The following is a 13,289-nucleotide window of genomic DNA, read 5'->3' as shown; positions in this document are numbered from 1 at the left end:
TTGTAATGTAACGTATAACTAAAAAACAATAAAACAGAAGAATTTAAATACCGTATTTTCCGCGCTACAAGGCACACCTAAAACCCTTTGATTTTCTCAAAAGCCAATGGTGCGCCTTATATATGGATCAATAGTGAACCTTTAGTGCAGCTCCATCTAATGGATGCATGATGTAACCCCAGCCTCTACTGTAGCGTCTATTTTATGCGCCTTATAATGCGGTGTGCCTTATATATGGAAAAAAGTTTTAATATGGGTCATGCATTGAAGGTGCGCCTTATAATGCAGTACGCCCTATATAGTGCGGAAAATACGGTAATTTAAAAGTAATTAGAGTATTCATGTTGAGGTTTGCCTCTAGAAGCGTGGCCTTGTAAGACATCAGGAGCCAGAGTTCAGTCAGGTTGGAGATATACAACCCCCCCCCCACCCCCCTCCACCCCAACAAAAAAGACCAAGCGACAGCTTGTAACCTGAAGTTAGGGAACTCATAATCCAATGTACTACAAAAAAAAAAAAATGACTGACTAGAGTGGGGGAAAACATTGGCTTCAAGATGCATGCAGAGAGTGTTTTGATTTCATTTTATTTCAAAAGACATTTAGCAAAATAACCTTAAAACCCTAGAACTCCCCATATACAGGGACTTTGTGTTGATTACTATTACAATTTGAGTCAGGGCCTAACCTTTTCAGTGAGCTGTCCAAAAGCGGTCTCTAACTGAGTAAACATTCCATCAAAGGCCACAAGGAGCATTTGACCAGCAGACATCTTCGGCGAGTCCTGGCCCGTCCCGTCAGTGCAGCGTGGCTGAATGAGCTCAGAGTACTGGGCACGCAACATTCTGTGAGTGAACACAATATTATTACATGCAGCATATAGTATTTACTTTATCATTTGAAATATGTTGCCAAATGCAGTTTCAAATCAAATTCCTAAATAACAACTGATCACCTTGTAATGTCCAGACATTGGTTGTGTCCACCATGGTCTAGCTCTGCGGTGGCCATGAGACTGTCAACCAACCCTTGCAAGCCAAGACCATCAGAGCTCTGCTCAACCAGTTGTTCCAATTCTGACAGCATGGACTCCAGGGTGGGCTCTCCTTTGACCATACATCGCAGAGCCTCGGGAAAGATGATCTGACGGAAATTGGTGTTAAGTTCCTGTAAAAAATAAATAAATAAAGGGCGGGGGAGAGTCTTCAAGGAATATGTTTTAATTCAGTTGATAAATGAATATGACTATGATGATGATTTTTTTTCTTTATCCTAGTTTGTTGTTGAATATACAAAAATCACAATTGAGAATAGTTTGGAACCGGAACTCTAGGTCCCAGTATTTACAACAACTACATTCAGCGTGATGGTAAGTTGGATTTGAAATCACTTGTTTGTTGCCATGCTATGTTTCATGTGACATCAGTCCATGGCATAATAAATGGTTTGTGCTTGTGTGTTTGTACTGTGAAACACCACTTATGTCATTGATTAATCAACTTTGACTTAACTTTCACCGGATTATAGTTGTTCAACACCTAGTTTGATGGACAGGTACTCAACTGGTTTGATGATACGAAGCAAGTGATTTCACTTAAACCAAGAATGCCACAATATCTGTTATTGGACAATGGAAGATCAAAATAGAACACTGTCAACAATTCATGACGCTGGGTATAATCGCTGAAGGCCAGCTAAATCGTCTCTTTACTACAAAAAGCAACATGATTTATGCTACATATTGCACACACAGTCTCTTTTAGTTCATAGGTTTGATTTTGATACTGGTTATTTAAAAAAAGTCAAATGTTTATTTTGGTTAATGCTGGAGGCTGCTAGGAAAAGGAATGTTTCATCATTTGTGCACCCTTTTTTTAAACAATGCAAACCTTTTTTTACCCAGCTCCTTAAAATAATCTGAATTGTTTGGAACAGGAATCAAAATGATGAACCAGAATCCAGACCGGTATGCTGAAAAGTCTCCTTGTGATTAATGCGTATGTGTTACTAACAGGGGAACTCTGGGTACGTAGTAGACGCTTACTGGGAAATCCCCCAGTCTCATTGTTTCCCTTATTCTACATAGAGGGAGCTAACATACTTTATATTCTAACCCTAAACTAACCTTAAAACAAAAGTTGATAAAATATATACATATATGTACGCTCGCTGTGTTCGTCTTTGAGACGTCCATAGCGAACACAAACACTTGGCGACAAGTAGTCGAATGGCACATGTTGAAGCATGGATGGGGACGTTTCAGACTGGCCGGAAGTTTACAAAATACATGCGCATTAATGTGCATTAATTACAAGGAGACTTTTCAGCACCGGGAGCGCTCAGACCATCACACCGGAATCACTCAAATTCAAACAAACTGACCTATACAGATGACTGTATCAGAGATGTACAGGTTCAGGTGAGTAATTGCACTACACTGAACTTGAAAAAAATTCAGTCATGCACTGAATCCACAGTAAATATAGCAAATAAATAGTATAGCAAGGGATTACTGTAGTCTGTGGTTGACTTGAGTTAACAGGAGACAAATGTTTACACATTAGCACATGTCAGTTTTCTCCACGTAATATAGTAATATTAAAGCGTTATTGTAGCAAGCTGGTAGAAGTTAATGAAGTTAATGAGATCATATCTCTACTTGATAGTCAAACCAGGTTCATGGTTGGTGTTTTGAGGCTGTGACTACATTACCTGCAAGCAGGTGTATACAGAATTGGCCAGGTAAATGGTCTGAATGGTGGCAGAGGGTGATGGGAGCTCTAGATCATTTGGGAGAAAGGGGCAGCGTTGCAATAGTGTTGCCAAGGCACTGACGTTTCCAATCATGCTGCACAGCTCCTCTAGGAACCATGCACCATCCCGGGACATAAGGTCTACCAGCTGCTCTCCAGCACTGGCTGCTGCACTCTCCATCACAAGGTTGCGCCTGAATAAAAGCATTTGCGATTATATTCTTCCAAATGATTATATAGTTAGTAATATGAAAATCAAATGGATGTCTTAAATGATTTGTTAGGCATATTAGCTATTTCAACCTGCAGAGTGAGCAAAGGGCAGAGGTGATTATCCCAACTAGACTGAGTGAGCCTGATTCTCCATTTTCCCGCAGGAAGACCCCAATGCAGTGCTCAATTTCCTTCAACTGCTCCTCGCAGGCTGCTGGAGTTGTGCCTTCAGCTTTCAGGCGTTCAGCTTGGTGCATCACACGGTCATTGGTCTCACCCACTTGCCGCTGCAGAGCCAATTCTACATTGGACGTGAACTGGCAGGTGGCTGCATTGGACTGAGGGGCAAAGAGCACCTCATATCTGTGCAGAAAAATAATAGCTCACGTCAATCAAAGGGTTATATAAACAAAGTTATGTTGTGTAGGGGCTAAGTGAAGAATTATTCTGGATTTCGATTTAATTCGGATTTATAGGTTTTCATTGTCTTCAAAATTTTTCATCTAATCATTCGATTGTACAATACTGTATGCTTATGTTTTTTTCCTATATTTTTATTTACAGTACTATATTTTGAGATTTTTTTTCATTTACAGTATTTCTTATATGTTTTAAGGGTGTTAAACCCCCTAACCACACACTTTCTAAACTTCTCAGACAGGCATTAACATGTTCTCACATTTCTCTTGCTTAAACACTCTCAAAGTTCAAACCTTCATAGTTTAAAAAACAAAGAACACGATTGTACAGAATGAAACCAGAGATCAAGACCAAAAAAACCCAATATTTGAGAAATAAATGTCTAAATATCACTCCATCCATTTTCCTCCACTTTATCTAGGATAAGCATTTTCCAATAAAAAGGAAAATACAATTTTAAGAAATAAAATTAATTTTAATGATCAATCTATTGAGGTTGGACACAAAAATTATTTAGCAACTGGCCATTAAACCCCCCCCGCTGTAGTATCTTTTTCCACTAAAGCACCTTGTTGCAGGTGTGTGCTTGCGAGTGAAAACAACGACTATGGGTCTTTGTTGGTGCACTTTTTTCTTCTGAGCAATAATATTCTCATAACCAGCTTTGATTACGCTTGGAACTGAAGCCACAACGAAACACGCCAGAGTCCGCTGGCAACCCCCTTTAGTTAAAGTGGGAGATCATATTGCCCAGTAGCCTACTTTTCAAAAATGTGCAGCTTTTGTCAACATGTTCGATGGCTAAGTAGGTAACGCTACAGCCTACTTTATAGAATATGAACACATTTTTCATATTTGCACTTGGATTTTGAGGCAAATAGTTCTCTAATTGCAAGCTAGCATGAAACGGGAAATGTCACAACGTGTTTTTTGTTCCCAACTGAAGAAATTGGGTGGGATAATTGCGTTTAAAATTGATTTTGTCACATTGAGGTTTATAGGTTTAAGACAACACATCTTTATTACGACTTCATACAACTTTCACTTATCAGCTTATTGGTGTGAGGAGGATAGGTGCGTTCACATGAGCGCCCGTATTTCAAATGCACGCATGCTCAAGTGCATATACACACAAACTTTCACGTCAAAGTTATTTTTATTTTCCTCATGGGCACCCGGGCACTCTCTTTTTTTGTTGCAATTGGAGAATGAGACGAAGGGTCCCTGCTTGTTTAGTCACTCTGTTTGGCTTAGAGACCATAACGTCTTTCATGTGAGGTTTTACTGTTGTGTAAGTTTTTTTTCCTCTTTATCACGACTGAGACCCTGAACGCTCCGCACCCTCTTTTTTTCTTTTACTGTGATCGCCTGCTCGAAGTACCGGGACCGCACCGTGGGGTAGGCCTAAACGCTGCCACGGGGCTCATCCCTCCCTTGGTGGTCCCATACTCAGGGCGGTTGACAATGGTCTACAGTCCCTTAGCCAATCGGGATGCAGCACACGTGGGTTTCCCTTAGCAAATCAAATCATACAGTAGAACACAATACGCATTTCTACATTATAAAGAATTACACACAAAGTGAACCCTGCTGTAGCAAGGGAACATTATTCTCGTGTTTACAGTTAAACTTTATGTAACACTGATTAATAATAGATATAGATACTTTACATTTTTCCTTATACCTATGCATGGTGACTATGGAATTGGGCAACATCACTTGGTATCTAACATTCCACACTAGAAAATAAGTACAAATATGTATAATTCGTGTTGCTATGTTGTCAGAACAATAACAGTTTCGCATAACAATCCAGGCTACAATATTAGTATCGTATCGGAACTGAAAATGTTGCATCGGAACATTATCAATTGCTATAAGGAATAGAGGCATTGATGGATGTGTTTTGCTTACTGTCTGTAGATATTCTGGCAGTGATCAACTGACATGACTCTCAGCATTTCCTCCAACCAGGCCTTCCACTGGTGGGTTCGATGGCGCAGCATATTTGTTCGTGGGTAGAGCAAAGCAACTGTTGCATAGCTATGCAGCTGCTCCAAGCAAACACGAAGGGCCCCACGGCGCTGCTGAAGCAAGGAGCTCACCTCGGCCTCCAGGCTTTCACACTGGCTGATCAGATGGGCCTGGCCTGCATTCTGCAAAAAGGCTGTAGCTGGCACATAGCTGGGAGGACCTGGGGAGAATCATTATTATTTTTTTAATAACATTTACAAATTTTAGCATATGTGATCAGTACACAATTTGAACTTCCTTAAGTGTGTTTTCTCTAGTTCTATAGTAAAGCTTCTTTGCACAATCCCAAAATATGGAGGGGAGGTTAACCGAACATTAAATTGCCCATGTCTATATTTGCCAATGAGTGACTGTGACCAATAATTGGTGTACTATATATACACACAATCATCTGGGAGAGGCTACAGCTAACGCATGACCCTAAACAAGATCAATGGTAGACATGCCAACTCATAAAAAACGAATAAGACTATACCCAGATCTATGGCGCTACTGATATCCTGCAGCAGAGCAGCCAGCTGTGTTGTCTCCAGGTTGGAAAATGCGGCCTGGTACTGCGAAATCCATTGATCCAGGTCGGCCAGCTTACTTTGAATGGCCTCTTGCACAGTCCTCTGCCGCGATTGCAGCTGGGTGTGTTCAGAATATCTGTAAAAAGGAGCGAAAATGTTCACCACTGTGTTACACCTATCCTTTTAACGAAGCAAACTGTTTAAGCTTCGTTGGTGGAATTGTTTCCTACTCTTGCGTGATGTACAACTTCAGTTACTCAGCCCAGGGTCCTCCTTCTGGACTGTTAGGTATGGACTACTGCCTGGCCACTCTAGTACTCACACTCTGTCACTACGAAGCCATCGTGTTGTAACACATGCAGAATATGGCTTGGCATTGTCTAGCTTAAAACTATAAGGGACATCCTTAAAAAAAGACCGCTTAGATGGCAGCTAATGTTGCTCCAAACCCTGCATGTAACTTTCAGGATTAATGTTAACTTATCCATGCCATGGGCAATACTGGCTTTTGAACTTGGCACTGATAATCATCCAGATGGTGCACTTCTTCTTTGCCCCAGTGAAAATGACATCCATGACCTTTTAAAACAATATGAAATGTAGACTCCTCAGACCACAGCACACTTGAACTTTAACTGAGAATGGGTTTCTGAAACATTCCCAAGACCACATGGCAATGTCCTTTAACAGCAAAACCAGTTTTTAATGCAGTGCCACCTGAGGGATTGAAGGTCACAAGCATTCAATGTTGGGTTTGGCCTCATCCCTTACGCAGAGATTTCTACCCCAGTTTGGAATTATTTGATGCTCTTACAGTCACTGCGATATCACTGGCACATACGCGGCCCATCGCACTCGCAAATCTGCAGAGTCGAGCATCAAAAGTCACACGTGTAAAATTTGTTACAAGTAGAAATACATATATTGAAAGACGTTGCTTATTTTGTGTAGTCTTGGCCAATGTTCCCTCTAAGCTGAGCCCTGTTAGTGAACCACAGCCTGACGCCTTTTTTTATTTATTTAAAAAAAAAAAAAAAAAAACAGTACCAGCTACTGCTCAACCTACTTCTACTTCCTAATTTATGTGACACCACCCCCCTCCGCTCTTAAAGGGGAATACTCAATTACAAACATAACACACACCTGCAACTTTATATCTGTGGGCATGATTAGTGGACCACACCCGTAACTTTATAGATGGGGGCATGCCTGAACACACCTGTACATTTTTCAAATGTGAGTGACTGCTATGATGGACTGTACCAGAAGAAATACCTCAATTCCGTGCAGAAAGCGTGGGTTCAGTTCCCACTCATTGATGTTGGGACTCCTGTGACCATTGTGAAGATTAGCATCTTGGAAAATGGATGCATGTATGTTGACAAAATTCTTAGATTTTTGGTGAACCTCAACCCACCCTTGCTTGTGAACAACGGAGCTTTTTGGGAAAGTTCCTTTTATACCCAACCATTCGACTTGCCTGTTTCCAAAGAGAGTGGTACCTTTACTTATGAAATGAATCCGTTCTGTAAGTCGTTTAACATTTTTTTTCTTAAGTAGAAGTGCTTTTTACATATAAATAATGCCAAGAGGATTGAGTAATAAATATTATGTTCATTTACCTTTGGCAGTGGGCAACTAGGCAAAGAGAAGGCTGAGTGACAAACAAAAGGCATCATGGGGGACAGAGGAGGATGCAAACATTTGACAGCTGAGAAAACATATGTATGAATGTGTGCGTGCACACCACTTACTTCCACTAGAGTTTCTTAGGGCCCCTGGTGAATAAAGATGAATAAACGTGCAAAACACAAAAAACTCAGAAATTTTGTACATTTCCAATGTGTGCTAGCATGATTTGGTGACAAGTGTCCAAGGGAAATGAAAAGCATCATGGGTAAAGATTGACGTCCTTCCTTGCCATTAGAAGATGCTACGCCGATAGCTAATGGGAGAGCAGCTCTATCATACCACACAAACCAAGATACAGGATGTTTACGTCAGTGGAATTTGAGGGCTGCTCATGATGAATGAATTTTCCTTCATAACTCGAGAATATTTTTCCGGGGAGGTGTTTCGTAACCTTCATTTTTCGTTACTAGAGACGTTTGTATGTAGAGGTACCACTGTAACTGTTCAAACTGACTGACTGATCAAAAAACATTTTTTTCCCCCCAACCATTCCTCAAGTATTTTGGTGCCTCTGTCCCAGTTTTTTGGACTGTGATGCAGCATCAAATTTAAAATGACAAAATATTCGAACCCCCCCCCCCAAAAAAAAAAACCATCATACATTAAATAGCTTGTATTTGTACCATACTGAATTTAATACAGATTAAAATCAATTTAAAAATCGTTGTATTCTTTTTATAAATTGTGTTCTTTACAATGTCCAACTTTTGAATTGTAGTTTGTGAGTGAAACTAAGCATTGTGTCAGGCTTACCTCTGCTCTAGAGTGACAATTCGATGATCTGGTTGGTTCTTTGCTCCTTCCAGGAAGGCTACTTCCTCCTGAAGCTTGGCCTGTAGTTTCTCTCCCCGGCAAAGCAAATCTTGAAGGTCCAAGTATTCTTCCACAGCCTCTTCCACTTGTGGCAGGACAGCCAGCATTTCATCACGATTCTTAAACCAGTTGACCTTCACAAAGCGCATACTCAACTCAAAACATTATTTTGTTTCCAGAACAATTGGGTGGGTATTCATGGAGGAACCAATCTTACATTTGTGGTTCTTTAAGTCATCTTGGGCCTTACCTTAATCTCTGCTACTCGAGAGGAGTAGAGGGAGCGTGTAATTTCTCTCTCCATCTCCCTTTTACTCTGTTTGCTGTCAGCCTGTTGGCCCCCTCCTCCATACACTGCACCAGCAAAGCCCACCTCCCCCCCAGCAGTCCAATCCACCAGGGGATCATAGACGAAGGCCTCCAGGAGGGTCAAAAGTGTTTCTCTGCCTCGGCGCATCATTTGAACAACCTGAGAAATTGAAACCTGGTAAGAAACAGTTTGATGGCAATTTTCCCTTCTCTATTGATATGTAAGGCCTTGAACAATTTCACAATGATGGCACAATAGTCAGTGAAAATTAAAAGGCACGGCATTGGGAAGAATATAGAAATATCAAATACCGTGTTACCTTGTTTAACACAGAGGTTGCGTCCCCCCAAAAATACCTGCATTAAGTGAAATCCCTGTAGTACAATATTTTTTTCATTCTATTTTTTTAATTTACAGGATACATTTTTTTCATTTACAGGATGTTTTTTTTAATTTCTTGATTTTTCCATTTACTGTTTTTTTTATTCATTACTTATGTATGTGCTAAGGCTGTTAAACCCCCAACCACACACTTTATACATTTGTCGTGTGTGTGTATATATATATATATATATATATATATATATATATATATATATTTTTTTTTTTTTAAGTACACCACTTTGTTCTAGAATGTTCTATTCTAGAACGTGTTTGAGCCCAAAACATTTGAGAAATATATAAACGTCCCTCCATCCATATTCTTCTGCTTGAATAGGTTTTCGTATAAAAATAAAAATCTAGTTTTTGAAATAAATAACATTTTAATTATGTTGGACAAGAAATTATTAATAGCAACTCAGGTATATTTTACAGTTCCTCTGGCCCTGCCTCTTCCACTTGGCGGGGCTTTGCTGTGGCATCTTTTTCCACTGAAGCACCTCGGTGCAAGTGTGCGTTTACGAGTGGAAAAAAATTGCTTGTTGGTGCGCTTTTTCTTATGGCCAAGAATATTCTTATAAAGAGACCTGGCACCTTTAATTCTGTTTGAGAACTGAAGCAGCGCATGTCACCACGGGAGCTACACAAGTTGATCAAAGCAAGCTGTTTCGATTCAGGATTTGCTACACAAACTTCCTTTCAAAAGTCTGCAGCCTTTGTCAACATGTTCAATGGCTACATCTATTACAGTTGCAAGTAACTCTATACCTTTTGTAATGTGAGGAAGCACACACGCATCATTTACAATCAGTATCCGTGTTACGACGTTGGCAAGTTACGATCACCCGTACTTACGACCACGTCCAGCAGATGCCTTACAGGTATGATTTTACAGGCAGTGCAGTGCGTAAAACAGTTGTGGCTGCCCAGCATCATGTAAGACCATTATGGCAGCACAGCATGCCAGCATCTCACAGCAGCATTCCACTACTACACTCAGTAACTAGATACCATCACACTAATATCTCTCATCATACAGTACAATTATATATTAATTTACTGTACAAATAAAGTTTATCTTGAGTTCTCTCGATTGCCATGTTCCTCCATGCAACTGATGGCTTATAGTTTAAACTGTGCTTCGCAAGAGTCTCTCCGTTGGTGCCATTTTTGGGGGTCCTTACCCAAAGCGATGTTTTACACTATGCACACTGGCATTATATACCTTCTGGGGGGTTTGCCTTTAGCGTTCTCTCCCACAGCCACACTTCCTCCTGTAACGTCTGCATGCTGTCCTCTCATATGTACGTTTTTTTTCTATATAAGAAGCATGCCGGCAGGAAATGCTTACAGCCAGGTACAGATTTTCGACATCGATGCGAACATAAGGCGCTCCGCATTATAAGGCGCCCCCTCCTTTTTGGAGAAAATGTTAAAATTTTAGTGCGTCTTATAGTCGTGAAAATACAGAACTTAAAAATGCAACAGATATCATGTATCTTGGAATATAACCCTCTTGCCAGCCATTTTGTATATGCTCTGATTTACGACCAATCTGGTTTGTCGGAATCGATGAAAGTCGTAACTCAGATACTGATTGTACCGTACGCTGTCACATTTGGATTTGCATTGATGGGGAAAAGGTTCCATAATTGTAAGAAGACATGAAATGGGAAATGTCCCACCGTGTTTTTTTATTTCCAACTCAACAAATTGGGCGGGATGATTGTGTTTGAAACGGACAATGTCACATTGAGGGTTTTAAGTTGTTGTTTTTGTTGCAACTTCTTACAAATTTCACTTATTAGCTTATTGGTGTGAGCAGGATAGTTGCGTTCATCAGGCTTCACACCAAAATGTTCCTACATCATCGTGATGGCATTAGGCTTTGGAAGTCATCCATCAAAATCACTCAATTGTCTGGTTATTTAGCTTCATGCATGTGAGGGCCCGTATTTCAAAAGCGTGCTCGCTCGTGTGTACATACGCACATTAACAATTAGAAAAAGGTTCCCCTTCACTATCTCTGCTTGGCTTAGAGACCATGATGGGATTTGCGTACTTTCACGTCACGCAATGTCCCCCCCTATTGACTGGGCACCTGTTTTGGTGCCATTGCCCGCCCAAGGTACCCGGACCGCAGCCACGGTACAATTGGGGCACAACGCATCAGAACGTTGTGGGTCCAGCCAGTAGCAGTCTAATACTTAGGGCGGTTGAAAATGATCTACAGTCCCTTAGCCAAACAGGACACAGAACACAGAACACAATGCAGGGTTTCCCTTAGCGAATCACAATACAGAACACAACGAGCATTTATACACTGTAAAAAAAAAAAAAAAAAGCCTGCTACAACATAAAAACTTACATGTAGACAAAAAAAAATAGTGAGGCCACACAACTGAACCACAATGTAGCGAGGGAACACTGTAACGCATTTTATTGAAATAGTGTGGCTTTACTATGATCAAAGTCTGTTCATTATGAACAACACAATTCGCTTGGGATGCAAGACAACACTGTAAGAACCATACCACAGTTATATGTCTTAAATAACATACAGAGGCAGGAGTGTTAACAGTTATTGTGAACTTAGTACGTTGAAGATCTGCCTTTTACCTGTTCACAAGAAAGCCTGAAGATGCCCTCCACCCCAGTAACTCCCAGTGCACTCTCAATATTGTGAGTCATCCTGAATGGTACCTTCTCTGGGACTCTTAGGCTTTTTCCTAAAGCACAAAAAGCATTTATGTTATAAGGTATATAAGAATGACAGGTATTTAACCAAGGCCATAAAGGGAAGGGAAATAAAGTAAACCCCAACTTATTGTGTGAGTGAGCATTTGTCTCTAGTAGCACTAAGATTTGACAATGAAAATAATTTTAATTGATTATCTCTCCTTACCTTTTTCAAAACAGACATTGTAATCAATGTGTACAACTTCTCCAGTGGTCATGTCAATAAGCACGTTGTCAAGGTGTCTGTCACCAAGGCCAATTATGTATCCCACCATTGACATGACAGCAGTGGATCTGGCGTAAGACTACAGAATAGAAAATAAGAAATGAGAATCCTTAAGGATTAAATGTAATACTGTAAATCCCTACAATCAAGATACCATATACAATACAGCATATAAAAATGGCAACAGCGATTACCTGGGTTACCCTCCACCATTCACTCGGTGTGGTACAGGAACACCACAGCTCCTTGGCCAGTAAATTGGAAGGGGTAGCCTCCATCAACTCCTTCAGCACCTCCTTCATTACACTAAGCGGCCAATCTCGCCGTGTTACATCCAAACTGAGACCCACTGCTTTCAGGGCAGGACCAATGCGACTGTAATAGAGCTCACTAGGGCGCGGTACAAGAGGCACTGGCTGCTGCTGATATGAGTCTTGGGCCTGAATCAGGAAAGAAAGAAATTGCATTCAATTATGCAATTAAAGTACAACAAATATTGCTGCTGTATCAGTTTTAGTAATCATTCAGTAGTAGTAAATAGTAGCATAGCATTTTAGTATGTTACCTTCTGAGCCTGCAGCACAGCTTCCCTCTGCTGCCAGCGCTTGTATAGGCCAAAGAGTGGTGTGGCTCCATCAACCCACTGGATCAGTCCTGATCGTGTTCCAAGGGGTGTGACAGAATAATGGCGAGCATGGAAGCGTGGGTGCTCTTGTTGGTTGATCTTCGTAAACATTGTATTTACAATTGATAAGAACTGCATGATGCGCTCGTCCAAATGTAAATCCTCAAGACCTGAGATACAGCACAATATCATTGTTACCACTCTGTAGTTATTTCCCTACTTTGTCTTCGGCTTCAAATAAGAACCTGAAAAGTTGCCTTTAAAAAGCTAAATTCAATATCTATAATTTCACCATGCATCAGGACAGAAATTACCATAAAACAAAAGCGACAAAAGAAAAGCGTAACATGGAAAAGGTGGGATGGCATCCTCTTGCTGAAGTCATCAGGGATAGGTTGCTTGGATGACAGCAAACGTTTCTCCAAAACTTGCTTGTTCCTTTCAGCATTAATTAAGCCTTTACAGATGTCTAAGTTACCCATGGCATGGCCACAAACATACACCACCACAGATACTGGGTTTGGAACTTTGCACTAATAATTATCCAGACAGTCCTTCTTTTTGGCTTGGTG

At 40.6% G+C, this 13,289-nt stretch overlaps 1 protein-coding gene across 1 annotated transcript in view; it reads right to left on the bottom strand.

Moving 5' to 3' along the window:
- The window catches only part of smg1 (SMG1 nonsense mediated mRNA decay associated PI3K related kinase), a 59,730-nt gene that overhangs the window by 8,906 nt on the left and 37,535 nt on the right, over nt 1-13,289 (bottom strand). The window contains exons 41-52 of the mRNA XM_061845738.1: nt 12,658-12,887; nt 12,287-12,532; nt 12,033-12,171; nt 11,747-11,856; nt 8,687-8,905; nt 8,377-8,570; nt 5,895-6,067; nt 5,300-5,579; nt 3,056-3,328; nt 2,712-2,946; nt 955-1,166; nt 688-844 (exon numbers count right to left, since the gene is read on the bottom strand). Of these exons, the coding sequence (XP_061701722.1) occupies nt 688-844; nt 955-1,166; nt 2,712-2,946; nt 3,056-3,328; nt 5,300-5,579; nt 5,895-6,067; nt 8,377-8,570; nt 8,687-8,905; nt 11,747-11,856; nt 12,033-12,171; nt 12,287-12,532; nt 12,658-12,887 (2,468 nt within the window). The remainder of the gene's footprint in view (nt 1-687; nt 845-954; nt 1,167-2,711; nt 2,947-3,055; nt 3,329-5,299; nt 5,580-5,894; nt 6,068-8,376; nt 8,571-8,686; nt 8,906-11,746; nt 11,857-12,032; nt 12,172-12,286; nt 12,533-12,657; nt 12,888-13,289) is intronic.

Source organism: Syngnathoides biaculeatus, chromosome 16, assembly GCF_019802595.1.
Source record: "Syngnathoides biaculeatus isolate LvHL_M chromosome 16, ASM1980259v1, whole genome shotgun sequence".
NCBI lineage: Eukaryota > Metazoa > Chordata > Actinopteri > Syngnathiformes > Syngnathidae > Syngnathoides > Syngnathoides biaculeatus.
Note: the sequence above shows the minus strand (reverse complement) of the source record. Positions and strands in the feature narration are given on the sequence as shown.